This window comes from Lutra lutra, chromosome 17, assembly GCF_902655055.1.
Source record: "Lutra lutra chromosome 17, mLutLut1.2, whole genome shotgun sequence".
NCBI lineage: Eukaryota > Metazoa > Chordata > Mammalia > Carnivora > Mustelidae > Lutra > Lutra lutra.
Genome location: NC_062294.1, coordinates 45,741,599 through 45,768,390, shown reverse-complemented (window position 1 = coordinate 45,768,390; position 26,792 = coordinate 45,741,599). Strand labels below are relative to the sequence as shown.

At 53.1% G+C, this 26,792-nt stretch overlaps 1 protein-coding gene across 5 annotated transcripts in view; it reads right to left on the bottom strand.

Annotated features, from left to right (window-relative positions):
* RYR1 (ryanodine receptor 1) overlaps positions 1–26,792 on the bottom strand; it is a 110,343-nt gene that overhangs the window by 52,101 nt on the left and 31,450 nt on the right. For all 5 annotated transcript variants that reach the window (XR_007124101.1, XM_047712420.1, XM_047712418.1 and 2 more), the window contains exons 30-63: positions 25,902–26,062; positions 25,314–25,479; positions 23,554–23,640; positions 23,167–23,393; positions 21,020–21,632; positions 19,212–19,475; positions 18,677–18,877; positions 18,235–18,346; positions 17,309–17,455; positions 16,023–16,296; positions 15,013–15,130; positions 14,783–14,915; positions 14,313–14,407; positions 13,156–13,291; positions 12,729–12,915; positions 12,527–12,635; positions 12,019–12,139; positions 11,748–11,917; positions 9,632–9,852; positions 9,448–9,538; positions 8,127–8,267; positions 7,561–7,724; positions 7,361–7,439; positions 7,001–7,090; positions 6,435–6,575; positions 5,989–6,063; positions 5,812–5,887; positions 5,361–5,484; positions 4,670–4,785; positions 3,049–3,116; positions 2,833–2,954; positions 2,364–2,413; positions 1,887–1,947; positions 1,552–1,790 (exon numbers count right to left, since the gene is read on the bottom strand). Coding sequence is in view for 4 of the 5 variants with exons in the window: in XM_047712420.1 (XP_047568376.1) it covers positions 1,552–1,790; positions 1,887–1,947; positions 2,364–2,413; positions 2,833–2,954; positions 3,049–3,116; positions 4,670–4,785; positions 5,361–5,484; positions 5,812–5,887; positions 5,989–6,063; positions 6,435–6,575; positions 7,001–7,090; positions 7,361–7,439; positions 7,561–7,724; positions 8,127–8,267; positions 9,448–9,538; positions 9,632–9,852; positions 11,748–11,917; positions 12,019–12,139; positions 12,527–12,635; positions 12,729–12,915; positions 13,156–13,291; positions 14,313–14,407; positions 14,783–14,915; positions 15,013–15,130; positions 16,023–16,296; positions 17,309–17,455; positions 18,235–18,346; positions 18,677–18,877; positions 19,212–19,475; positions 21,020–21,632; positions 23,167–23,393; positions 23,554–23,640; positions 25,314–25,479; positions 25,902–26,062 (5,179 nt within the window). In the remaining variant the exon portion in view is untranslated. The remainder of the gene's footprint in view (positions 1–1,551; positions 1,791–1,886; positions 1,948–2,363; positions 2,414–2,832; positions 2,955–3,048; positions 3,117–4,669; positions 4,786–5,360; positions 5,485–5,811; positions 5,888–5,988; positions 6,064–6,434; positions 6,576–7,000; positions 7,091–7,360; positions 7,440–7,560; positions 7,725–8,126; positions 8,268–9,447; positions 9,539–9,631; positions 9,853–11,747; positions 11,918–12,018; positions 12,140–12,526; positions 12,636–12,728; positions 12,916–13,155; positions 13,292–14,312; positions 14,408–14,782; positions 14,916–15,012; positions 15,131–16,022; positions 16,297–17,308; positions 17,456–18,234; positions 18,347–18,676; positions 18,878–19,211; positions 19,476–21,019; positions 21,633–23,166; positions 23,394–23,553; positions 23,641–25,313; positions 25,480–25,901; positions 26,063–26,792) is intronic.

The following is a 26,792-nucleotide window of genomic DNA, read 5'->3' as shown; positions in this document are numbered from 1 at the left end:
CAACTTCACAAATGTCATGAGACCAAAAGAGGGCAAGGGGCAGGTTCTAGATGTAAGTCACTACGCAGACCTAACAACCAAATGCAACGAGGGAAACCTGACCGGATTCTGAATTTTTTTTTTTTAATCAAAGACATGTGAAGGGTAACAATGAAAATTTAAATAGTCAGGTCACATGGTGATGATGATACTGTGATTACGTGACAGAGACGCAGGGATCCGGTGTCACGGTGGATGCAACTCACATTCAAAGGTTCAACAAAAAGGTTTATAAACACTTTCCATCCCTAAAGTGAAAGGGTAAGTGAATGGGGCAAATTGTTAACAATCCTCTTCTTCTGACTTTCCTGGATACTTTAAAATTTTCTAAATGAAATGTGGGGGTGGGGGGAAGAACCCCACCCAAGCGGAACTTTTCTTACTTTTATCAAGAGGTTGTGATTTCAAATCAACAGTGAGCTGAGACATGGCCCCACTATCTGCCAGTCCCCACAGCCCACTGGCCCTCTAGCCCATCCTGGACACCCTCCAGAGTATTCCCTGAGCACCTCGCAACCACCAAGTCCCAAACTGACCTTAGCATCTCCCCCAAACTGATTACTTCTTCTAACCCGTCTCCTGGAGGCCCCACCATCTGCGGGTCCCGGGCCAGGGCCTTGAGCCTCCCTCTGGCTGCCTCCCTGCCACAGCCCATCCCCTCAGCCTCCTGAGCGTCTGTCCCAGCAGCTCCACCTGTCCTTCCCCCCCTTGCTCCTCCATAGTCCAGGCCACATCTGGCAAGGCTCTTTCTTTTGAGTACCTGACACCCCCCTGGGTGTTGTGTCTTGCCTATGTCTCATTAACAAAAGCACGTTGCTCACTATTATGTCCCAAGACCCCAGGCTGGGTCACACACTGTATGTGCCCCTTGGGAGCATACACATGGCACACACTACTAATGGACTCCCAATATCTCCTCTTAACATTTTTCTGCTCTTTTCTTCCTTCTCGTAAGAGACCTCCAATATTTAGCCCGACACACGACCTCCAGAATAAAGGCCACTTCCCAGCCTTCCTTGTGGTGACATGCAGCCACATGCTAAATCCTGGCCAACCAGATGGATGTCAGCAGGAGTGATGCAGACTGTTTCTAGGTCTTTCCTTTATAAGGACTGCAATGCCCTCCTCTTCGCTTCTTCTCTTCTACAGTCTATAGTGAAGATGTAATGGTGTGCCATCCCGGGCCACAGGCCTAAGGCGGGTATTTCCATGATGGCAGAGTACAAAGATGGAGGACTCCTGGGCTTCTGACATGTTGAGCCTCTTACAACTAGACCATTACATGAGAAAGAAATACCCTTCCTTCCTGTTTCAGCTACAGTGATTTATGGTCTTTTTGTTAGAGCAGCTGAACTCATACCCTCACTCCCTCATTTGTTACCTACCAATTCACTTGGCTCAGAGCAATGAATCCACACACACAAACAGCCGGGGGCTCTGTCAGGTGCATGGGGAAGGTAATGTTGGGTGAAATGGTCCCCCCACCCCTGCCCTCGGGGCCAGGGCCCTTACGGATGACGTCGTCTCCGAACTGGTGCTGGGCGATGTGCTGGAAGAGCGTGGTGAGGACGGGCAGCAGGGCCACGGTGGTGTAGGTGAGGTTCTGGCCCACGCCCTTCACCTGTGTACGTGCCTGGGACACCTTGCCCAGGCGCAGGTTCTCCACCATCTTCTCGATGTCCTCTGACGCACTCTCAAAGAAGGAGCGGAGGCCAGCCTTCACGATCTCAGGGCCCGACTTCATCACCGTCCTAGAAGGGAAGCCGGGGCGCACCAGTTCTAGAATCTGAGATTCTCGATTTCGGAAAGCGGAGAACAGGGGTGGGAGTGGGCACCACGCCCCATACCTGGCATCCAGGGAGCGGGCCAGGATGTGAAGGCAGTTGACCACAGCCGGAGCATCTGTCCCTGGGAAAGGAAGATGGGCCAGGGTGGAGGAAAGGCTAGGAGGGCAGTGCCTTCCTCTACCTCCAACTCAGCCCCAGGCCCACCTCCACCTAGACCCCCAGAGGCCCCTGTCCTTCCCTAAACCCACTCTGCCTGTGCCTCCCCCAACCCAGCCTGGACCCTCTGGGCCATCACAATCTGATGATGAGTCTGTGTCCCTACAGGCCTGGAGGTTCCATGAGGCCAGGGCCCAGGGCTGTCCCAGTCACAGCCCTGTCCCCAGGATGACCCCACCCATCCCCAGGTGGGGAGAAAGAACACAGTGAAGGTTGTTCAAATCGAGGCCTGAACCAGGAACTCCTTCTTCAGGGTGGGGCTGGCAACTGCAGGGAGAGAGGGAGGATTAGGGAGAAGAGCTGGGGAGCAGAGCTACTTACCGAAGAGAGAAACTCGGTGACGGACAAGAGCGGCAAGCTTGCAGAAGAGGCTGAAGAAAGGGACAGAAGGACGGGGGCAACAGGTAGTGAGGATATCGAGAGACAAGGACAGCAGTGATGCAATTAGAGGGCCAGGGACGGAAGACAGAACCAGGAGGATAAGGGATTTGGGGGAAGAAATTGAAGGGTCGGGGCAGAAATGGGGATACTGGGGGCTGAGCCTGGTCTGCCTTTCTGACTGGGTGACCAATTTGCCCCATTTGCCTCAAAGTCCCATCCTGGGAAACCCCTCAGGCCTGGGCACAACAGGACAGCTGGTCACCTTCACCCTTCAGTTCCTTCTGCAGCTAGAGTGGTCAGCGCCCAACACCCGTATAGAGCCCCTAAGGTGTAAGGTTGGGCAGAAAGGGTCCAGGATTATGATCCTGTGAGGTCAGGGGGCTGGGTGAGAGGTCACAGCATGGCCCACCTGGTGATCATTTCCTTCTCCTTGTTGGAGGCATGGCCACCACTGCCCAGCACTTTGGCCGGTGTGGACAGGAAATAGAGGCAGTGGTTGGTGAAGTACTGGTTGATCAAAGGGAGCAGGATCTGGGGGGGTGGGGAAGAGATGAGGGGCATTGAGTGAAGGGTAGGGGAGCCCACCCAGTCCCCAGCCCTTCCAGCTTCTGAGCCCACCTCTCACCTTGGCAAAGAACTTAATCTCCTGTTCATGTGGGGACTTTTCCACTCGTCCACTGCTGACCACAGCCTCTGGTGGGGGAGAGAAAATAGGGGTCATAGTGGGTTCAAGGCTGGGGAGCTCAGGGCATTCCAATGGAGGGGTGGAGGACTCTAGGGCAAAGGTTGGAAAAGATGGGAGATTAATTCTTGGTATAAAGTAAACTACTGCCTTTGAGGTGAGCCTCTCTCCCCTCTCTCAACTGATCCCCCTAACTCCTTGAACAAACCCTTCCTGAGGCTGTAAATGGGGAGGGCAAACTGGGATGGGGTAAAGCCATAGGACACCCCCTTCCTCACAGCTCATTTTCTCCTTGAACTTTGATATTTGGTACTGAATCAGTTTGGAATGAATAAATGAAACCAGACGATGTAGACAGATTTGAACTGATTTTAGAGCAGAAATCAATTTCAGATAATAAAAATGGTGACAGTAATAATTAATACACTAAAATAATAATGCTGGCTCCCATTATTAAACACTAGCTATGTCACTGGCACTGTGAGAAATGTGCTTATCTAATTGCCTCTCAGCTTGGAGAGCTATATAGTCGGAACCTCTCCTTCATTTTACAGACAAGGGAACTAAGGTGCAATAACTCAGTCTGGGTCACCCAGCATGTAAGGGACAGAACTGTGGCTGATTATGGTGGACAGGTGGGGAAACTGAGGCAGGAGAGGACACGGAGTTGCTGAGAAGTGCTCAGCACAGAGGATCCGCGTGTGGGACTCGAGGTGAGATGTGTAAGAGCGAGTCCTGCTGTGCCACTTATCTGAGGGGGCCTAGGGGTCTTGGGTGGCTCTCCAGGGGAAGCTGGGAGGGATTCTAGGGGCAAGCTGTGATTCTTAGTGGGACGTAAGAGGCATGTGTAGGGCACACCAACAGCCTTCGCGCTCAAGAGAGAGCCAGGATCTTCCCAGTCCTCACCCTCTTTGCCCCTAAGCCCACAGTCTGTCTCCAGTGCAGCCAAAGGGAGTCTGTGAACATCTGAAGCAGGTCACCGTCCTCTCCTGCTCAGAACCCTCCCATGGTGCCATTCCACTCAGGAACCCAGAGTCTCCCCATGCCTGCAAAGCCCTATGTGGTCTGCCCTGTCACCTCTCTGCCCTCATCTCCTCACACTTTCTCCCTCAGTCAGTCTGCTTAAACCACTTGGGCTTTGGGTTACTCACACTAGGGACCTCTCAGAACTTTTGCACTGGCTGTTCCTCTACCTGGAATATTTTCCTCAAGCCTCCAGCCAGCTCCCTCCCAGCTCCTTCACGGTCTTCTTTACTTAAATTTTAACCGGCCCCACTTTCCTCCACACCTCATCTTCCTTAGCTGGCTCTACTGCATTCTTCTTTCCAAAACACGTTAGTGTTTTAAAAACCTGTATAATTGTCTGAATGCACCACAGGAATATAAATGCAGGTGGACAGGGATCTTTGTTTTGTTCACTGCTCTCACCACCTGGAACAGTGTTCTCAATACCTGGAACAGTGTCTGGCACAATAACGAGATGGGGGGGGGAGGAGAAAGGCATGAACTGTGACCTTAGGGGAAACAGCACGTATGGCCGGAGTTCGGAGGGCCTCCTCCGTACCCAGATGGGCGATAAATTCCTGGGAGATGTCCATCCAGCGCAGCAACTGCTGCAGGAAGCCAAAAGCAAACCGTTTCTCAATGGAAGACGTGTCCAACTCCATGTCCTTAAGGCCTCTGCGCAGACAGAGAGGAGTCAGCCCGGAGGAAGGCCCACCCTGTCTCCCAATCTCTCCAGTTCCCTTTCTGCTTCGCTAGGCCCTGCCTCTGCAGGCTTCTGCTCCACCCCATATACCCCTCAAGTTTCGGGATGCTCCCTGGCCCCACCTCCCCTCTCCACGCCCCACCTTCCTGGCCTCCTCCCCACCCCTGTACCCCTCTCCAGCCCAGGCCCCGCCCCTTAGCCCCTCCCTTCCATGGCGTCAAGCTGCCCCCAAGCCCCACCCCTCTTTGCCTCCTTCCCAGGCCCCGCCCCCCTAGTCCCTCCCCTCTCTGACAATCAGGCCCCACCCCTCTGGGATTCCTCTCCTCTCTGGCCCCTCCCCCATGCCCGAGGTCCTACCCCCCCGCCCCCCCCCCCCCCGCAGTCACCTTCCTTCTCTGGCCCTGCCTTGTTACCCCAGCCCAACTTTTCCCAGTTTCTGCCTTGCTAGCTCCTCCCACATTCCCCGCCCCCGCCACTCCCCCCCACACCCACCCCCTAACCTCCCCCACGCCACCCCCCACCCCCGCCAGGCTTGCAGCGCACGTGCCTGGTGACAGCATAGCCGTTCATCTGCAGGAACTTTAGAAGCTCCTGGGCTTTCTCTCGATCTCGTGCCTTCTCCTTGGCTGTGAGTGTGTCATAGGGGACCAGCAGAGGGTGGGTACCACCACCTGGGACAGCAAAGACCAGAAATCAGAGGACTGGGGAGACCCAGGCCACTCTCGTTGACGTGATTCTTGCAGCTGAGGGCATGCATAAATACAGCAATAAAAACAGAGGTAAGAATAACCAAAACATGATTTTCAGGTGATTGTCATCTCCTCACCACAAGCCTATGGTAGTAGATGCTGTTATTTTCGGGGCGGGGGGAGGGGCAGGGTGAAAGCAATCGTTCAAAGTCACACAACTGTAATCTAGACCCTTATGACTCTGGAGCCTATGACTAGGGAACTTTGGTGAAAAGGGGTCTGGTGGCGGGATGGGGTGGGCGCCCTCACCCTTGGCCTCCAGCTCCTGCTTCTTCTTCCGCCCCCACGTGTTGTGGTAATTCTCCGCCAGCTGTTCCGCCATGGCCTGGGAAAGGACGAAAGATTCAGAGCCCAGACTCAGAAGACGTCCTCCCCAACCCCAACAAACACCTCCATGCCCCTAGATAAAGGATCAGGGCTCTTTACCTGCAGCTCCCGGGACAGGGTAACTCCGCTGAGGTCGGGGGGCTGGGGGCTGTAGCCTTCTCGCGGATCATAAGTCTGGGAGGATGAGGGAGAGATGGGAGGGCTTGATGGGCTAGCAGGAAGCCTGGACGGCAACACAGTTTACTCTCTCCACCTGGCCCTAGACCCCCCCCCGCTCTGCTCTCTCTCCTTCAGGCCCTGTCTCTAACCCACGCCCTCCTCTCCTCTACCCTTTGCGGTTTTCCAGACCCAGGCCCACTCCCTTCCCAGGTCTCTCAGCCCTGTGCAGTACCCTGCTCCCGGCCTCCCCATTCCGATTCCGCGGATCCCACCTTCCTCCCTTGGCCCTTCTCTCTCCATCCCACCTCCTGCCGGCCCCGCCCTCACCTGGCCTCGCCCCTTCGTTTAGCCGCTCACCACCCCCATGACCCCGACCCCGCCTCCACCTGGGCACTTTGGGATATCTTCCGCGTTTTCTTCTTCTCCGTCTTCTCCTCTTCCCCCTCCCTGGCCTTCTCTATCGTCCATTCCCAGGCAATCATGGCCTTCAAGGACTCCTTGATGGGCCAGCGGTAAATCTCTTTGTCCTGGGGTGGACAGAAAGGCAAGGAGTTGGTGGGATGGGATGGGAGGGAGGTGGAGGTTGGAGCGTTACTGGCTGGCCTCCAGCGTCCTAAGAAGGGGAACCCTCCACCACGTGGCTAGGAGAAAGTGGTCCAGCTTGGATTCGAGCTCAAGTCTCTTACACGCTTTGTGACAGAGCCTCCCAAACCAACCCTCATCCCATCTTACACGAGACTCAGAAACATTAAGTTGCATCCCTCTAATTCTTTTTAAGAGAAGGAACACTACAAGTCCGGGGTCTAGGGGAGGCAAAGTCCACGGAGGAGGAGCCCTAACCTGCAGTCCCAGCTAGATCCGAGCTGATGAAGCGGCCTCTCTCCTCCCTGAACACCCAAATTTGGAGGTTACATTTTTGGACCCCTAGCACTGGGCCCCAAGACTTGCTCACCTTCTCTGAAAAGGTCTTATAGGGCCTCAGCATGGGATGGGTCTTCAGTTCCTCATCTATGTTCTCCCCATAGGACCAATTGTTCTGAATCTGGAGGTGGAGAGGGGACAGGGAGGGGCAGTGCCACTATGGAGCTGAGGGTGGGGGAAGGATGAGGGGTAGGGAGCAGCTTGGGGGTCTCCTGGGGGACTCTCTGGAGGGGCTGAGGGTTTCAGGGGAGGTTTGGGGTCTCAGGACGAGTTAAGGGTCTCAGGAAAGTCTGGGGCCTCAGGGAAGACCTGGGTCTGGGGGAAAGCTGGGGTTTTGAGAAAGGCCAGCAGGAATGGGGGTTGCTGGGGAGGGGAGGACTCCGGCGCCAACCTTGTCGAAGGCCCACTTCTCATGCGTGTACTCCGCAAACTTGTTAATGAAGGAGTCCAGCTTCTCTGGGATGATCACACTATTGGGTGGGTACATAGGGTGGCCAGATGTAGGGGTTGACCCCTCCTTCCATATCTGAAACCTTCTTCTCCTTCTCCCAGACCCTAATGCCCACCCCACTCCTACCCCCCAGGCCTCACTTGAGGGTCTCCACAGGCCGAGGATCGAAGTTGCCTTCAGCGTCCACTGTGGCCTTTTTCTCGGCCTTGGATGAGTATGAGGCGTCCACGTAGTCAGGGGGCAGGGCCCCTGCGATGGCGCACAGACAAGGCATAGCCATGCGGTACAGCTCTGCATCATACTTCTGGGGACACCAGGGGTGGGGGTGGGGGTCACTGCGGGTCTGGGTGTGCCTTCAAATCTTGGAGCCCTAGGACCTCAAACTCCACCTCTCCAACAATCAACCCTCCTTCCTGGGCCCCCACACATCAATTATGGTGTCTCTCCTTGAAACCCAAACCTCAGCCTGCCTGATCCTCCAAACCACCCCTAAATCACCCCTCTCTAAGCTCCCAAACTAGAGACCCAACCCCTCTTCCATTAAACCAGAGACCCAACTCATAGATTCTTCTGGATCCAAACCTGCCCAAATGGGGATCCCTCTCTGAACCCCAAGTTTGGGAATTTCATTCGGGATCCCCTAACTTTGGGGCCCAAACTCTCCAAACAGGCTCCTTTCAGCCCCTTCTCCACCATGGGCCCAGACCTTATGTGCCAGCGAGTCAAAGATGCCCCAGAAGAGTTTGCGAGTGAGGTGCAGCTCTTCCTCGGAGGTGACCCCGAAGTTAGCCCAGCCCGTGGGGAGGCAGTAATACTTCCAGCAGCGCTCATAGTGGTTGGTGAGGAGCTGGGCGGGGGCAAGAGGGGACACACAGATGAGAGGCACAGAGTAGATGGCAGGCAAAAGAAAGGTCAGGGAGGCCAGGGGTGCCTGGGCCTTTAAATTAGGAAGGCGATCTGGATTATGCAGATGATGCTAATGAGGGAAAATGGTATGCTTCTTGGGGCGTGGTCTGGGTCCATTTACTATGTAAATTTATCCTTCCAGTTTAGAGTCGGAACTGCCATTCAGCCAGAGCTGGATTTGTCTGGTGTTGCTTTACACAAACAAGCACGCTAATATTAACCCATAGGTATAGTTGTGTGCAAAGTGTGAATGGACATACGGACAGAGTGATCTGTGTGCCCATGAAGGACCATGGCAAACAAACCCGGGCAGAACCCCATGCAAATATATGGTGATTGGGAACAGGGCCTCCATATCCACTAGACAAATCTGAAGCAGGGGCTGGTTTAGATGTATTATGTAAAACAGTCAGGATATCTGAGTTGGAGGTATCTCCTTATACAAACCAGCAGGTAAAAAAAATTATAGGAGACACCGTGCAGATATTCCGAACAGTTGGGGTGGTATTTGTTCAAATCAATGCACTCATTTGAAAAGAGCAAGGTACGGGGGCTCCTGGGTGGCTCAGTGGGTTAAGCCACTGCCTTCGGCTCAGGTCACGATCTCAGGGTCCTTGGGATAGAGTCCCACGTCGGGCTCTCTGCCCAGCGGGGAGTCTGCATCCCCCTCTCTCTCTGCCTGCCTCTCTGCCTGCTTGTGATCTCTCTCTCTCTGTGTCAAATAAATAAATAAAATCTTAAAAAAAAAAAAAAGAAATATTCCCAGTAATAGGGAAGCTTTCTTTAAAAAAAAAAAAAAAAAAAAAAAAGAGCAAGGTATGCGGTCTGCGCCTGCGCATAAGCATGCTGATAGGAAAAGCTGTGTACTCCCTGCACACATGCGCTAATTTAGACGAGGCCTGGTTCCCTATTAGGCAAACCAAGCGCCAATGAGGGAGTGGCAGAGGCACTCGTGACGCCACGCGGCCGTCCTGGAAATTCTAGTATGCCAGTGAGAACTCCGGAGATGTTCCCGGCGGGACGCTGCCCTCACATTCTGCGGGTTCATTGGGCTGGGCGGTGGGGGACACCGGAGCCCGGAGGCCCCAGGGCGGCGCAGGCTCAAGCGGGCCCGCCCTCACCTTGAGCGGCATCTTGGCGAACTCGTTCAGGATGGGCACATCGAACACCAGGCGCCGCAGCAGGTGCTGCAGCATGGACGGCCGGATGTACCTGCAGGGACACGCACCAGGGGCGGGGGCTCAACCCCAGGCCGGCCGCACCCCCCGCCGGCCCCACGCCGCCCCGCCCACGCCCCCGCCCCACCTGCAGAGCGCCATGAGACAGTCCTCGATGACGTCGCGCTGCGCCTTGGTGAGCGAGCGGCCGCGGGACAGGCGGTACACCGTGTGCAGCATGGAGTCCACCATGATGGCGCGGTGCTCCGTCCCCGCGAACAGCGGCGCGCACTTGGTGATGAGCGGCAGCACCGCCAGGCACAGGTAGCGGTTCAGCGCCAGCGCCATCTCCGTCGTGCTGAAAGTGGCCTGGGGCGCAGAGGTGGGGGGCATCAGGCTCGCTCTGCGCTCCCGGGGAGACCCTCGCTTCGATACCCTCCACCCGCCGCCGCGCAACAGTGTCCCCCACCGCCTCTATTATTACTTTGAACTATGCAAAATTTCAAACATACAGAAGTGGAGGAACCAAGGAAGGAACCCTCCTTATCGAGTGGGCTGTTCTGTAGATACTGGTCCAACCTCCCCTTTTCTTCCCATAAGGTTTTTTTTTTTTTTTAAGATTTTATTTATTTATTTGACAGAGAGATCACAAGCAGGCAGAGAGGCAGGCAGAGAGAGAGGAGGAAGCAGGCTCCCTGCTGAGCAGAGAGCCCGATGTGGGGCTCGATCCCAGGACTCGGAGATCATGACCTGAGCCGAAGGCAGCGGCTTATCCCACTGAGCCACCACAGGCGCCCCTCCCATAAGGTTTTCATACAGCCCTAGCCACCTACGGCTTCACGCATGGATATTGAAATATGTATCTCCATTCAGACAAGTGCTTCTGTTTCACATCCCAGGTGGCCACTTTCACACCCCACAGAATTAACAAGCACTCAAAATTTATGATCAGCTTTCTCCAATTGTCTCAAAATCTGCTTTACATTTGGCTGGGGTTGCTTGGATCCGGCTACCTGGAAGGCCCCCATAGTGTATCTGGCTGCTGGGTCTCAGGTCTTTTCACATCTGTAATTGTTTCCTTTCTCGTACTTTTAAATACTATTTATTTGCTGGAAAAACTGGATCATTTATCCACTGGAGTTTCCTACATCTTGGGTTTGGCTGGTCACATCCTGGCGGGGTCCTTTAACTTGTGCCTCTGCCCTCAGTCTTTCTTTTCTTAACTTCCTTCCCTGTGTTTAAGATTTTTTTTTTAATTTTTTACATAATCTCTACGCCCAGTGCAGGACTTGAACTCACAACCCTGAGATGAAAAGGCACATGCTCCACCAATGGAGCCAGCCAGGCACCCCTGCCCTTGGTATTTCTGATACACTGGGTAGTTACAGAGACAAGTTGCAGTGTTCCCTTTCCCAGTTAGTAGCCAACAGTTATTTCTCCCATCTTAAGAAGAGTCTTCTCTCGGCCAAGGTCACCTGTCCAGCATATTGTCATTCCTCTGCCTCCTCCGTCACCAGCTTGTTCAAAGAATTGTTGACACCCACTGTCCCCAATACCTCACCTGCCAAGCCCTCATAAACTCCCTCCAGTACGGCTCTTCCCCCACCGCCCCACTGAAAGTGCTCACCAAGCTTACCAGGGACCTCCACTGGCCACAGTAGCCGTCAGTTCTGTCCTCATCTTACTGGGCTGTGTCCCCTCCTATAATCTAACCTTGTAACTATTATATATCAATATAACTATTACTGTTGCTGTTGTACACAAGTCTATCTCCTTGGTGCTGAGCTCTCATTAAGAATGATTTCTCAAATAAGAAATGTAAGATGTGGGGCACCTGGGTGGCTCAGTTGTTAAACATCTGCCTTCAGCTCAAGTCATGATCCCAGGGTCCTGGGATCGAGCCCCTCATGCGGCTCCCTGCTTAAGGGGAAGCCTGCTTCTCCCTCTCCCTCTGCCCCTGCTTCTGTTCCCTCTCTCACTGTGTCTCTGTCAAATAAATAAATAAAACCTTTTAAACAAAAAGAAAGCAAGCAAGCAAGCTAGGTGAGATGTTGGAGAGTTCCACCCACCCTTCCCTAGAACTGAGGGTTTATTTTGGCTTTGTTTTCTATCTTGATGGCGTGCGGGGGTGGGTTGCAGGGTTGGGGGTGGTGGTGAGGACTAGGATATGTACACAAGCCCAGAACAAACAGAGGCAGGGATGCTATGGCCACACCCATCTCCCCGTCCTCTCTGGGGGCAGGGAGGGTGGCTACGGGGCTCACCGTGTCCAGTGAAGCAGCTGCCCGCATGTCAGGCAGGAATCCCACGTCCAGCACATGCAGCAAGAAGTCCTGGTTCTCGATGCCATACACGCGGTCCAGGAAGAGCACCATGGATGCCTTGTGGTCTGGCACGAAGGAGGCTGACATCTTCGGCTGCACCAGAGCCCCATCTGTGGGCCAGGAGGGCGGCAGGGGGCGGTCAGGGATGCCCTTCGGACCCCTCTATTTCCTCCGTGGCAGCCCTCCCTTGCTGAGTCCTGCCCCCGTGCACCTTTGCCCAGGGTGGGGATCTGCAGTGGGAGGCTGATGATGCCCACAAGGTCGTCCAGCGGCACGAGGGAGCGCAGGATGGCGCGGATCCGCAGGGCCTCTCCCTTGCCGGCTTGGATTAGCTGGAAGAGAGAAACGGGCACATCATCGGCCACCTGGGCCCCATTTGCTCATTACTCCATCCATCCCTTACTGACCCACTGACAGGTAGAGCAGAACCCCTCGTGGAGCAAACTCTGTAATTCCTGACCCGGACTCCTCTGCCCATCCTTCTCCACCACGGCCCTGACCACCCCTGGCCCTCATTGCTCAATCTCCCCCACTGGTCTGGGAGCTCTGGGAGAGCTGGGCCTGGGGCTGTCTTGGTCCCTGGTATGTCTGTCCCCAGCACTGCCTCACCTAAGACCCCCACAGAGCTAGAGTTCAGTCAGTGCTGTTGAATGCATGACTGAAGAGGTTCAAGGTTTGCCCTGCACGCCCCTCCCTGTCCTTGGACATCTAGGTCTCACGTGCATCTCTGGCGCACAGCGTCCCAGCAGGTCAATCAAGGCAGCGTAGAAGGACATGATGGCATGTCCCAGGTGTACCCGGTTCTCCTCTGGGGGCTCCTCGCCGAAGCTGCAGGGGAAGTGGGGGTGGTGTTGGGGAGGCGGCCAGGGGCTCTTTTGGAAGGGGGGCCCCGTTCTGCTGAGAAGGAGGCAGGAGACTCACTGCTCACGCCGCCGGTCCCTGCGGACACCTGGGCCGTCACGCGCTGGGTCCTCAGAGATGCGAATGGCTTCTTCGATGGCAGCCAGCAGCCCGGAGCCACCCTCACCCCGCAGGGCGGGCCCGAAGCACTCGGGCTTGCGGATGAGCAGCCGCACCACCACGTTGGCGTTCTCCTCCACGCTCTCGCCTGGTAGCCCGGTGGGGTGGAGAAGCCTCGTGAGCCGTGGCCCTGGGACCCCGCCCCGGCAGCCCAGGACCCAGCACCTCTAGGATTAACGCCAGCCCCACCCCCATCCTGCCGCTCCGCCCAGGCTCCGGGGTAGCCCAGGGATCCCCGCCCAGGCTCCGGGGTGGCCCACACCCCCCCAGAGAGGCTTTGATCAGCACCCCCAGCCCCCTGCCCTGCCACCGCCAACTCCTGACTCACCGTTGACGAAGACAGCGAAGCGTAGAAAGTCCAGGTAGCGCTCCCCGCCACACGGGTTCCAGCCGATGTCCGGGTACCCTTTGGCCAGGAGCATGGGGCAGCTCTGAAGGCCACAACCCGCCAGATAGGACACCACCTGCGGGGGGAGGGGGGCTCAGCTGGAGGCCAGACCCACACCATTTCCAACCCAAGGCTCACATGTCCCTGTCTATCCATGGAGCTCTGCAGCCCAATTCATTTCTGGATCTCTCAGCAAACAGTCATCCTCCTCCTCCACCCTCATCTCTCACCTGGACCATCTGGGGGGCCTCCATCCTGGGCTCCCCGCTCTCCCCCCCATCTATCCATGCCCCCTGTCCATCCTTGCCCCCCACAAAGTGTCCCTTCCCTGCTTGGAACACTCCTGTGGCGCCATCTCACTGAGGGTAAGACCCAGAGCCCTCTCAGTGGTTCACTAAGACCCTCTGCCCAATCTTCCCTGTCACCTCCCTGCCCTCACTTCCCACCACTAAGCCCTTACTCCCTCTGCTCCAACCATTCTGGTCTCTTGGCTATTACTCAAACTCATGAGGTTCTCAGGGCCTTTGCACTGGCTGTTCCCCTGTCCAGAATGCTCTTCCCCCTATGCCCATATGGCCCCTCTACTCCTTTAGAGCTTTACCTGAATGTCACTGTCTCAGTGAGGTGATCTTTCATCACACTTGACTAACTTGGACACCCTCCTGACACTGAATGTTTCTCTCCCCAGCTCACTTTTTTCATTTTAACTCTTGTCACTAGCTAATACACAACGTATTTTACTTACTCATTTATTATGCATCTTCCCAAATAGAATGTCAGCCTCATGAGGACAAGGATTTTTGCTTGTCTCACTAACTGTCACACCCCTACTGCCTTGGACAGGTCCTGGTACAAAGCAGGTACTCGGGAAATAGTTGTTGAATGAGTAATACTATAATACCAGATAACTCTTCTTGAGTGCTTATTGTTTTATAAATGCTTTCATGGATTAACTCATTTTATCCTGAGGATAATCTTGTTCTACTATTACATTCATTCTACAGATGAGACAGATGCCCAGAGAATTTAAGTCACGGGTCCCAAATCAGCAGGTGCCCCAAGGGGCCAGGTAGGGGCCAGGCCTCCTGCTCCCACACCTTCTCCAGGTCCTGCTCTTGCAATGCCAAGGCCAGCTCGTTGTTGTCGATGACGGAGGCAGCTGCTACATCCAGAGGCGTGGAGCCCTGCATGCCTGTGAGGGCAAGAGGTGGGGAGAATGCTCTTCAGAGGTGCATAGTTGACAGTCTCACTGCTGTCTGTCTCACCTCCTCCCAGAAGCCCTCCTTGATCACCCCTTTTACAGCCTAGGTCAGGTGCCTCCTCTGGCCTGACCACTCTGGGCTGTCACTGTCTGTCTCCCATGCTGCGCCATGAGCCCTGTGAGGGCCAGAGCCGGGGCTGTCTGGGTATCCCCAGGACTGCTCCTCACAGGGCTACAGCCTAGGGATGGGTTGAGAGTGAGTGTTTGCTGAATGACTGAGTGAGTCAGCAGAGACGGATGCGTGGATGGACCTCCAAGAGTGGGCCGTAGGGGACAGTGCCCCAGCCCGGGCTCAGGGGTTCTCACCTAGACCGATGCCACTGTTCTCCAGCAGGTAGCTCAGGTGGTCGAACATGGAGCGTTGGTTCTGCCGGCTGATGCGACAGAAATAACAGAGGAAGCGGCAGCAACTTGTCACCATCTTAGGGAAGCGGATCTCCTAGGCAGGCAGAGTGGGTTGGTGGTTAGTGCTTACCCACCCTCCCCTATACCGTGGCCCCCTGCCCTGAGCTCCTCGGCCCTCACAGGCCTCTTACCTTGGATTCGCCACCACCCCCGAGGACATTCACCATGACTTCCATGACCGTCTCATGCATGCCCAGGGCCCGCATCAGGTTCGGGTGTTGGTAGAAGACTTTGTTGTTCATGATGTTCCTGTGAACGGGTAGAGTACATGGGGTCGCCAGGGGCCAGGTGGGGCCCAAGCCCAGGGAGAGCCCCCAGACCCTTGGAAGAGTCTACTGGGATAAACAGTCAACATTTACTAAGCTCAAGGCGCCTGGGTGGCTCGGTGGGTTAAAGCCTCTGCCTTCGGCTTGGGTCCTGATCCCGGGGTCCTGGGATTGAGCCCTGCATTGGGCTCTCTGCTCAGTGGAGAGCCTGCTTCCCCCTCTCTCTCTGCCTGCCTCTCTGCCTACTTGTGATCTCTCTGTCAAATAAATAAATAAATCTTAAAAAAAAAAAAAAAACACACATTTACTGAGCTCTTCCTTCATGCCTGGCACCATCCCCCTTTACAGATCTGAACCCATTCAATCTTTATGTCCACTCTGGAAGGCAGGAACTATAATTATCCCTATTTTACAGAAAAGGAAACTGAGGAATAGATCCAAGGTGGACTCCCCTAGGGCAGGGATTCTTAACCACGTTGCACATTGTATTCCCCAAGTGCCTAGAAAGGGCTTGGCACAGAGTAGGTGCTCAACGAATGCTTGCTGAGTGAAGGAATGAGGCACCCTTGACACTGAGTGAGCGCCCAATACTATCATTGCCATTATTAATAGCATTATGATGTGCCTGAGCCCATGGAAGCCTCATCATGACTCTACGAGGTAGCCATGGCTCTTCCCCAGTTTGGAGATGAACACTGAAGCTCAAAGAGGGTAAATCTTGTGCTAAGAGTTACAGGTGAGTAAGAGCTGATACCCCAGGGGTTGGATGGAGAGGGGAAGGGAGGGGACATGAGCCAGGGAGACAAGCTGGAGATCGGAGGGCGCCCCTCCTTCCGGGGGAATATGCGAAATCCAGAGAGGGGGCAGGGGCTCACCCAATGCTCTGGATCATGAGGTTTTCCTCCTGGGGACCCATCTGCACGATAAGCAGGGACCGGATCTGGCCGAGGCACTCAAGCAAGCTCATGGTGTCTTCCACGGATGATGGGGAGATGGTGTACGCCCGGGGCAGGGCACGCAGCAGCTCCCCGAGCCCATCGTACTGCCGGTGCAGGAGGCTGAACATGGCCCGAACGAGCTCAGGGCTCTGCACGAAGTCCTCTTGAGCCCAGCGCACCACTGTGTGGGACACCAGCTCCTGCAGTGACTCTGGGAAGGGAACATAAGTGTCAGGACACCGCCAGGTCGGGGCCTTGAGCCCGAACAATGCAGAAAGGGCTCCTCTTCCCAGAGGGCTGCTCAATTACTAACGCCCGACCCTCTACCTGCCAGAAGTGGGCAGATTCTGGAAGATTTTTTTTTTATTGCCCTAATAGCTTCCCTGTTCTCTTCACCCTAATACCTAGACAGTAAGGGCCCCCTAAAGCTTTCAAGAGAAAAAAGAAAATGTATCACTTCAAAATACCAGAGTATATTACAAGCACCTTTGGAATATATAATGCACCTTTGAAATCATAATTCCCCTTGTTCTGTAAAAATACTGTTGATTTTTCATCAAGAGAGACAACAGCCACAAAGAAAACCTGTGGACTTTGGTGTCATTTGGAAATGATGTCAAAATGAACTGTTTTATTTTCCTTGGCCATCTCCCTGGGACTCATATCCTATATCCAGCATCTGTTTCTCTCTCTGTCTCTCTTTCTCTCCCAACCCTTCTCCTTCCCAGGATTTTTGGGAGAAAAGATAGATGTCTCACATGTTTCAGGGTTAAGAGAAGCCTCCATGTACTGGGACTGAATGATGGTGTCAATTCATAACTTTAAGTGCTACGCAATCTGGCCCTGCCCCTTGTGACCTCATCTCCTGCCCCTCTCCCCTTGCTTGCTGTGCTCCAGCCACACTGGTCTTTAAGCATGCCAAGCATGTTCCTGCCTCAGGGCCTTTGCACTGGTTCTGGCTATTCCCTTTGTACCAATGATCTTCCCCAGATCTTTGCGTACCTCACTCCCCGGCGTTCATCCCTCTCTCTTCTCTCACTTTATTTTTCTCCTTAGTCCCCATGGCCACCTGACATGGTAAGTATATGTATATGCGTATCTGTCATAATATGCTAAACTCCTGGAAGCCAGAGATTGTGACTCTTTCCCCCTACAGTATTCACCAGCCCTGCCAACAGTGCCTGCCCCATCCCTGTCCCCACCCTAAAGTTCCCAGTCCTCACGGGGTTTGCTCTCCTCAGCTGGTGGTTCCTCCTCGGGTTTCTCCTCCTTCTTCTTCACCAGCCGTACTTTCTCCAACAGGCTCATCAGTCGGCTGCCCAGGGTGGCCTCTTCCTCTGGTTCCTCCTCCTCCCCCTCCAGCTGAATTCCTGGAGTTGGTCGAAGGGAGAGGGTGTCATTCAACTGTGTGTTTATTCATCTACTCATTCACTTCTTCGATGACAGATTCATTCATTCCTCCTTCGGGTGTGAATTCTTGGGTTTTTTCATTTATTTCTCCATATGTTCATATGTTTGTTCATTTATTCATCCTTCGAAGCATTTTAAATGTCTTTTAAACTAACTATTGTAAATAGGTCCAAAGAACTAAAGGAAACCACGTCTAAAGTATTAAAGAGAAGTATGGGAGCAACTGGGTGGCTTAGTGGGTTAGGCCTCTGCCTTCGGCTCAGGTCATGATCTCAGAGTCCTGGGATCGAGCCCCACATCGGGCTCTCTGCTCAGTGGGGAGCCTGCTTCCCCCTCTCTCTCTGTCTACCTGTGATCGATCTCTCTCTCTCTCTCTCTGTCAAGTGAATAGATAAAATCTTTAAAAAAAAGAGAGAGAGAGAGAGAGAGAAGTATGACGACAATGACTCCCTGAATAGAGAATAGTATTAAAGAGGTAGATCATATAAAAATAACCATATAGCAATTCTGGGGCTGAAAAGTACAAAAATTGAAATTTTAAATCACTAGGGGGGTACAACAGCATATTTGAGCTTGTGGGAGAAAGGATCAGGGTACTTGAAGGTAGAACAATAGAGGTTATCAAGCAAAAGTTACATTGCACCAATACTGTACATATTTAAGATCAGGAAATCTTAGGGAAACTTTAGGAGAGGTCTCAAGAGAAAGTCTGGGAGATGGATTCTCTCATCTCTCTTACCACAGTGTGCCAGCAAGTCTTGATGAAATTCGAGCAAATCCTGTCGGACCTCTTCAGGGAGAGGACACTCTTCCTCATCCTCACCATCTTTGAAGTGCAACAGCATGTTTATCTAGAGGAAGGTCAAAAGTTAGAAAGAGGGTCAGAGGCCCAAGAGCAGGAACTCCAAGGTCAAGGATCAAAGATCGAATTGTGAGTCCCTGTTTAATGTTTTGAGCTGGTGAGGACTATCTGAGAAACTAGAGGTTTGAAAGGAGTCAGTGTTAGTCTGAAGTGACCGAGAGTTCAGACTGGTTCAGAGAGAAGTAGAAGAGTAAGAGATAATGATATCAATAAGGTCAGAGGCCAGGCACAAGTTTAAAGATGTCGTGGCACCAGTACAGGGAGAGGTTAAAGTTGGGGTTTGGGCAGTAATTCCATCTGGAGTCAAGTGTCAGAGTACCTGCTCCTGGGGTGGGGAGCGGAACTCGCGAGTACGTCTCGCAGTCTCAGCAGCAGACATGGTGAAGGCTTTCATGAGGAGGCCATAGCGGTCCCGCTGGTTGGCCTGGAGCTTGTCCACATAGCGCTCCGCAAAGGCTGCTAGGGATTCCACCCGGTGCTGTAGCTCTTGGTCACAGAAATACTCCAGCAGGTGGCACATCTGTGGGAGGACAGCCAGGCAGTAGAAACGATGGTGATGAGATCATCCTTGAAACTCTTCTCGCTTCCTCTCCCCTCTCCATGGCCCTGCCTTATCTGCCACCATCATTTCCTGCCTGGACCTTTAAGCCAGCCTTCTCCATCATCTTATCTCTCCAATCCACCTGCCACATGGCAACCAGAGAGATCATTTGAGATCAGCAGCACTCCAATCACTTGTGGCACATCCACAGCTCCCCACTTCCTGGAGACAAAGTCCAGACTCATGCCCCATCAGATCCTCTGTTTCCCAGCCCAGGTAGAGGGAGGCTGGAGAAGAGGAAGAACCAGCCCACCTGTAACTTCACGGATTCTGGCAACTTCATCTGGAGCAGCCCTTCCTCCAAGCCTTCTTCTTTCTCCCCTTCTGCTGTCTCCTCTTCCTCTTTTTCCTCATCTTCTTTCTCCTGTGCCTCTTCCTCTTCATCCTCCTCCTTCTCCTCTTCATCTTCTTCTTCTTCTTCCTCCTCTTCCTCTTCCTCTTCTTCCTCAGTGAATACTTCAGGTTCAATCATCTTCAAGATCTGTTTCACGTCCTCATCGGCAAAGATGCCCATCACCTACAGGACAAAGTCTGGGTCCTTCCCTGTGCCCACAAGACCTGCAAATCGAGTCCCAGCCTCAGCCCCCCAACCTGCTTCTCCTGCATATGTCAGATTCACTTCTGCTTGGGCTAGATATGATTCCTCCTACACAAAGAAATGGCATCCCCCTGCCCTACTCTTCATCCTCCTTAAGATCCTCCCAGATCCACAACCTGTGTACCACCAAACCTGTCCCAGACCACATAGCTAAACATGAGCACCTCTCCCTTCACTAGTAAATGCCCTTTCTCCTACGCTTGAGCATATGTGACTCTGGAACAGGACACACCCTGCCCTGATGGGATGCCCTCATAGCTCCCAGTATATGCTAGAACTCAGTAAACATAATGAAGATGCTAACAGATAGAGGGAGAGTGGGTAAAAGAAACAGAAAAACAGTGGGGGAAAAGAGATGGAGATGTGGAGGGAGGACTGTGTGGCTGAATTAACAAATGAGTAGAGGTTTGAAGGGGAGAGAAATTCGTAGGCAGATAAAGGATGGAGAGATAAAGGTAGAGGAAGAGATGAGTGGATGAATGACGGGATATATAATGTCTGGATAGGTGGGTAGGTCGATGGATGATTTGATAAGTGCATGAGTATGTTAATGAGTGGATGGGAAAACAGATATTGGGTAAATAACCAGGGGGTGGGGTGGGATGGTTGGATGATGGATGGGTGGATAGGTCTGCACTTGAAAACTTGGATGGATGGATATATGGATGAGACATTAGATGGGTATGTGAATGAAAAGATACATGCAATAAAGGATGAAAAATGGGTGGATGGTGGGTAGATGAATGGGAGTAGTTGGATGGATTTGTTGTTAGGTGGATGGATGTATATGCATACGGATTGAGAGGTGCGCTGCTGGACAGAGAGGTAGGTGGAAAATGAACAGATGAATCTGTAGATGGGTGGGTGGACAGATATGTGGATGAATGTATGCACAGGTGGAAGAAGGATGATAACTGGATGTACGAAAGTTAAGATAGATTCATAAATAAATGGCTAGGTGGGTAAATGAATAGAAGGAATGGTAGGTATACTGATAGATGAGTAAGTGGAAGGATGAATGGGCAACTAGATTGGAAGTTGGATAGATGGATACACGGACGGATGGATGGATGGGTGGACAGCTGGAAGGATGGCATTACTGATCTTTCAATAATCAATAAATGATCAATAAAGATCATTAAATGGATGCACCTGTAGATGGGAAGGTGGGGGTATGTCTGAATGAACAGAAGGGTGGAGGATGGATGGACAGATGATGAATGATGGTTGTTTGGGTGGATGAATGGAAAGAAGGGAGAAAAGATTAATAAACTGATTAATAGATGACAGATGAATGGATGGGAAGAAAAGTGAACGAGAGATGAGTAGATGACAGGAGGATAAGTTGAAAGGTGGAGGATGGAGAGGTGAATGGGTGGTTGGATGCACAGATGAGAGGGGGATTGGCGGATGATTTGGAATGTGGAAGAACGGGACAGAGGGAAGCAGGAGAAAGCCATTACCAACAGGGTGGACACGAGCTTGAGCACGGGCACGAACTGGAACTCCACAGAGCCCCCGACAGGGTCACGTGCGTGCTGCCCACCATCTCGCACAGCCTCCCCCAGCATTCTCAGTGCTTTATCCCGTAGGGCCTCCAGAGGGATGCTGGGGCTGAGGCGGGCCGGAGCTTCCGCCACCCCGGCAGCCGGCAGGGCGGCCACGAAACAGGGGGCTGAGAAATGGTGTGGAGGCCGCAGCGAGGTGGTGACGCCAACGCCCGGCAGCCCGTGGCGCCGGGGGCCGTCTTCCGCGCTTCTTTCCGGTGGGAAGAGAGTGATGGCGCGCGTCTCCTCCGTGAGGGGCACGATGTACTCGGAGAGCATGGAGCGGCGGCTGCGGCAGGCGCTTTCGAGGTGGATGCTGATGAGGAGGTCGTAGTAACCAGCCCGCAGCGGCCCCGGCAGGTGCGCGTCCTCCAGCGCATGCAGCAGCTGCGCCTGGTCCACGTGGCTGCACAGAGCATGCGCCACACGGTTGTTGCCCAGCGCGCACACGGCGCGGTAGAGGCGGAGGGTGTGGGAGTGGAACCGCTGCAGGTCCAGGCGCTCCGATAGCTCCAGGATGTCCATGGATCTGTGGCGGCGAAGGGCCATAGCCAGGGACAGAGCCAGCAGAGGAGGTGGGAGACAGGCACAGACCACAGGGAGGCAAAAAAATGCTTAAGGTGAGTGTCGGCCGTCCCAGGAGGGAATGTCAGTGTCCTGCTGGGTCAAGGTTCTGTGAAGTCTGCGGAGCTGGGTCTAGGAGTCTTGTAATAGCTCTGGACGCCCCTAGTGGTCTGGGGACTCATTGGGCCATATCTGGGATCCCTGGCATGGTCTGGTACTCAGGGGTGTCTGAGACTCCATGGGGGGATCTTGTGACCAGAAGATATGTCTGGGATCCCCAAACTGGGACTGAACCTGCCTCCGGTAGACCTGAGTAACCTGGCTATGTTTGAATACGACTAGAATGGGGGCACCTGGGTGGCTCAGTGGGTTAAGGCTCTGCCTTTGGCTCAGGTCATGATCCCAGGGTCCTAGGATCGAGCCCCGCATCAGGCTCTTTGCTCAGCAGGGAGCCTGCTTCCCCCTCTCTCTCTCTGCCTGCCTCTCTGCCTACTTGTGATCTCTGTCTGACAAATAAATAAATAAAACCTTTAAAAAAAAAATGAATACCACTAGAATGTAAACCCCACCAGGGCAGGACATTTCTGCCTTTTGGGTTGGTTGTGAGTTTTTTATTTGTTTGTTTGGTTTGCTTTGTTTTGCTATATTCCCAGCACCTAAACAGGACTTAGCACATAGTAAGCGCTTAATCAATACTTGTCATATAGATTTAGGCAGATGGATAGATTGATTGATAAAGTAAGTGAGTGAGTATATCTGGGAATCCCGGGGATGGGTCTGAGTCCCCTTCGGCAAGTCTGAGCCCCCAGAGTTATACGTGAGCATTGCTAGAATGTCCATTCACACGGGTTTGGGGTTTCCAGCCTAGAGTGCTGTTGGTCACATGGGAAGAGCTCAGAGCTATCTGCTGAGTGCATGAATGAATAAATAAAGGAAAGGTGAAGCACATCAGAGCTTCCTGGGGTGTCTGGGATGGGAGTCTGTTCAGGGTACCTAAGAGCATTCCTGCCATACATGTGACCACATCTCTACTCTGGGTGTGTCTGGGTCCCCAGGACTGGCTTTGAGATCTCCCTGGGATACATCCAGAGCCTCTCTTGGTGTGCCCAAGACACCTGGCATGCATTTGGGCCTGAGTCCTGTCCATGTCCTTCTGAGGTGCACTTGAGGCTTCTGGAGCTCGTGTGGCTCCTCAGTGTGGATCTGGGCTCTTTGAGACAGCCTTGGAACCCTGTGGGGTAGGTCTGGGTTCCCTGGAGTTGAGTCTGCAGTCTGCTAAGACGGGCCTAAAGCCCTCTGAGGTGGATCTGGTGTCCCCTGGAGTCTTATCTGGGGATAAGGGATAACCCTAAGTCAGGGTTCCCTGATGTAGGCTTGGGGCCTTTTGGGGTGTTGGCTGGAGTTCTGGGATACTGGTGGAAGGGGACACTGAGAGGGTTCCAAAACCCAGAGGACTTGCAATTTCCATCCCACCCCCATGAGCCTGGGCTGGCCCTGACCTGTTCTCCTCAGGGATGTGCAAAGCCATCATGGTCAGCGGCTCCTGGCACTGCACGGCCCAGCCCAACCGCTCGCCCGCACGTCGTGTCTCCACCTGCAGGAAGTGGTTGGGCATACGGCTCCACGAGACGGGCATCAGCATCTGCACCTCTAGCCGAGGCGGGCACTGCGGGGCCGGGTTCTTACGCTCACTCAGAAACATGGCAGCCGACAGCGGCATGATGTTCTAGGGACACAGAGGTGTGCACGTGTCAGGATTCCCAGTCCTCTCTGTCCTGCCACTCTGCTTCCAGGGAGACCTCCCACATTGTCCCAATTTTCAGCCACTCCACCAGCCTGAACTCCTGTACCTACTGCCTCAGCCTGCCCCATCACTGCACTCTTACCTTCTGCTTCCCCAACTCAAACTGGATGACGTTCTGGTGGGTGGGCAGGACAAAGACAGCAGGAAACAGCTTCGTGTTGGGCTCCACCTGGCAAGGAAGAAGAGGCCAGGGAGAGGAAGAGGGTGAACTGGAGGTGATATTGACTCTGGATCCTGAACTCTGGGGTCGATTACCCCAGCCTGACGCTGCTGGTGTCTACAGATCCAAACTCAGGCACTGAAAGTGCCCCAGGGACCCCGAGGTTGCTCATGGGCTGCACCACCTCTGATCCAGATGGGGCCAGCCTCCTCCTGCTCCCCCAGGGGCAACATTATCTCCCAGATCATTGTGCCTTTCATGCCCTCCACCTGGAATACCATTTCCGTTTCTCTCCCAAGACTCATTCGTTAAAACCCAGGAAGGTCTTCTGACGGCACTTTCCCTCCAGGCCTTCTGATATCCACAGTGGAACCCACTCACGGGTTCCATCACCACAGCCTCCATCACCACAAACACCATCCTCTGTGAAGAAGCCTTGCCAAACCTGAATCTAACCATACCCGCGGACCCATCTGCCAGTTGACAGGGAATACAGGGGACAGAGGAAAATGATCAAACAACACCATGGGGATGCGTCAGCCAGATGCAGACTGAGAAGCCAGGCCAGCACTCTTCAGATGGTGGTAGACACATGAATCCCCAGGATTAAATTTCGGATTCTCATTGGGCAGGTCTGGGGAAAGGCTGAGAGTCCTCATCTCTAACGAGCTCCCAGGCAATGCAGATCCTGCTGATCCGAGGACCGCACTTTGAGAAGCAAAGCTTCCCAGGACAGACAGCCTGGTTTCTTTAACAAACCCATTTCAGAGAAGAAGAGAGAGATGGAAGGGAAATCTACATATGAGAGACTCGAGGGGCATAGCAACCAACTAAAATACATAACTTTATTTGGATTCCAATTCAAATGAACAAATGGAAAAAGACACTTTTGAGACAACCAGAGAAACGTGAACAGGGGTTGGATTAGTTAGGAATTACTAGGGTTTGTGGGGTTTTTTTAGATACAGGTGGTATAGTGGTTATGCTTTTTAAAAGAATCCTTACTTTTGCAGAGATATATACTGAAAAGAGATGAAACCATATGATATCCAGGGTCTCCTTCCCAATCATCTGGTGGGTGTGGGTGTGAAGGTGGGTGCGAAGGGTAAAGATGACACAACATCAGCTATGAGTGGGGAACAGTTAGAGCTGGGCAGTGGGGACATGGAGGACTAGTACACTATCCTAGTTTTGCATATTTTTGAAATTCTCCATTTAAGATCAACTTTTTTATAAAATCCAAGTTGGATGGATTAATGGATAGATAAGTGGATAAATACGTGATAAAGCCAGTGTGGGTGGGAGGTTCTTGGTAGTGCGTATATGGTGTTCACTGTATGATTCCTTTAATTTTGTTGTATATCTGAAAGCTTTCATAACAAAATGTTGAGAAGGAAAAGCCCATCTGAGGGTTCATCTTAAGGTGTTCCCTGATGGGTGAAAAGTTGGTGACTGGTGTCAGTGGACACAAGAAGGACTATGGACCCCTCTCCAGGGTGAAGACAGTGCTGTGTGTCCCCCTTTCTGGGAGTCAGTTCAGTGGACAGTTAGCCAGGTGATCTCCCAGGGACTTCCCAGATCTGGCCTTCTATGGGGTCTGTCCTCAGAGGGGTCTGGAAGGGTCTTCCCAGCATACTGGGACATGAGGACACTATTGCTACATTGCTGAGGGCTGGGCTCACCTGGAAAAAGGTGTTGCTCTCTTTGCCATTGGCGGTAAAGGTCATCAGACCAGTGGCCAAGTCCACCAGGCAGCCAATGACAAGGTCTGTGTGGCTGATCCGGCCCTGCTGCCCGGAGCTCACGAAGTCCCCGCCCCACACCATGTAGCAGTTGCTGCACTTGAGGCTGGAGGAAAAGCAGTGGTCACTGCATGGCTCCTCAGCCAAGGTGCTCTGGACCCTGGACACTTTCTTCCCCAAACTCCCAGAATACCATGACCTCAGAGCTCCACCCCCAGACCCCCACCACCTGCAGACCGGAGTGCCAAAACCCCAGGCCCCTCAGAGCGAGAGTTCTTAGAAATTGGCTGGGGGTTCTGGGAGGCAGAGAGGGAAGGGGAACAGGAAGACAGAAAGGAGGAGGTAATGTAGAAAGGGGAGCATGAGATGAAGGAAGAGAAAATGGAAAAAGCCAAATAGAAAATGAAGAGGAAAACCCAGAGGAGGAAAGTAAACAGGTAGAGAAGAGGAGAAGAGGGGGAGGGGAGCTGCTGGGGCCAGCCTGGGGAGATCCAGGTCACCTCCCACAGTCCCCACCCTCCCCAGCACCTGCTGTGGACGTTGCCTTGTTCGTCCCCCATGGTCACCGTCACTGCCCGGACCTTGCTGAGCTCGAAGTTCATGTCATGCTGATGGTAGTCAGGGGTGACCCAGCCTACCCACACGCAGCTGGGCTCCTGGCCAGCGAAGACCCTCACAGAGTAATAGTACTGGAGAGGCAAAGGGGGACCAGTGGTCAGTCCAGAAGGTTGGTGACACAGGGCTTCCCTGCGTCTCTCTGGATTCACAGTGTCCTCTGAGAGTTCAGCAAGAAATTACTGGATTTGAAACACACACACACACCCGGGTCTATGTCCCTCTATTTCTGTATCTACTGATATGTTTTTAGATTCAGGAATCCTCTGGGACTATTTGCAATAACCCCAAATTTGGGTCCCTCTCCAAATTACAAAGTTATCAATAAATAATAGTTAACAAATAGTTCATAAATTTACTTAACATAATCCCCATCAAATGCGTACCATTTATATCCCCATTTTACACTTGGGAAAACCATAAAGCTTCCATAAAGGAGAAGGCATAGAGCAATGAAGTGACCTACCCACTTGGCACCCAGGTAGCCCATAATCCTAACCACAAGGCTATCTGTCTCAGAAAACATTCCAGATTTGGGAAATCCCCAAACTCTACTGGGGTAATTGTGAATGTTGGTTCCCAAGAATATGCCAGAATAGCTATTAAATTTGGTGGTATCAAGTTCATATGGGTGAACTCAAATATTGAGGTCCCAAGCCTATACTGGTATTTCCTCTGGATTCTGAGATCCCTGGGAGTTTTATCAGTGTGCCTTATAGCCCCCTAGCTTTAGGCCCCCTAGCTATATGGATTTAGGTGTTCAAAGGACTAGATGAGTGTGTGCTCTATTTTGTGGTCTTCAGT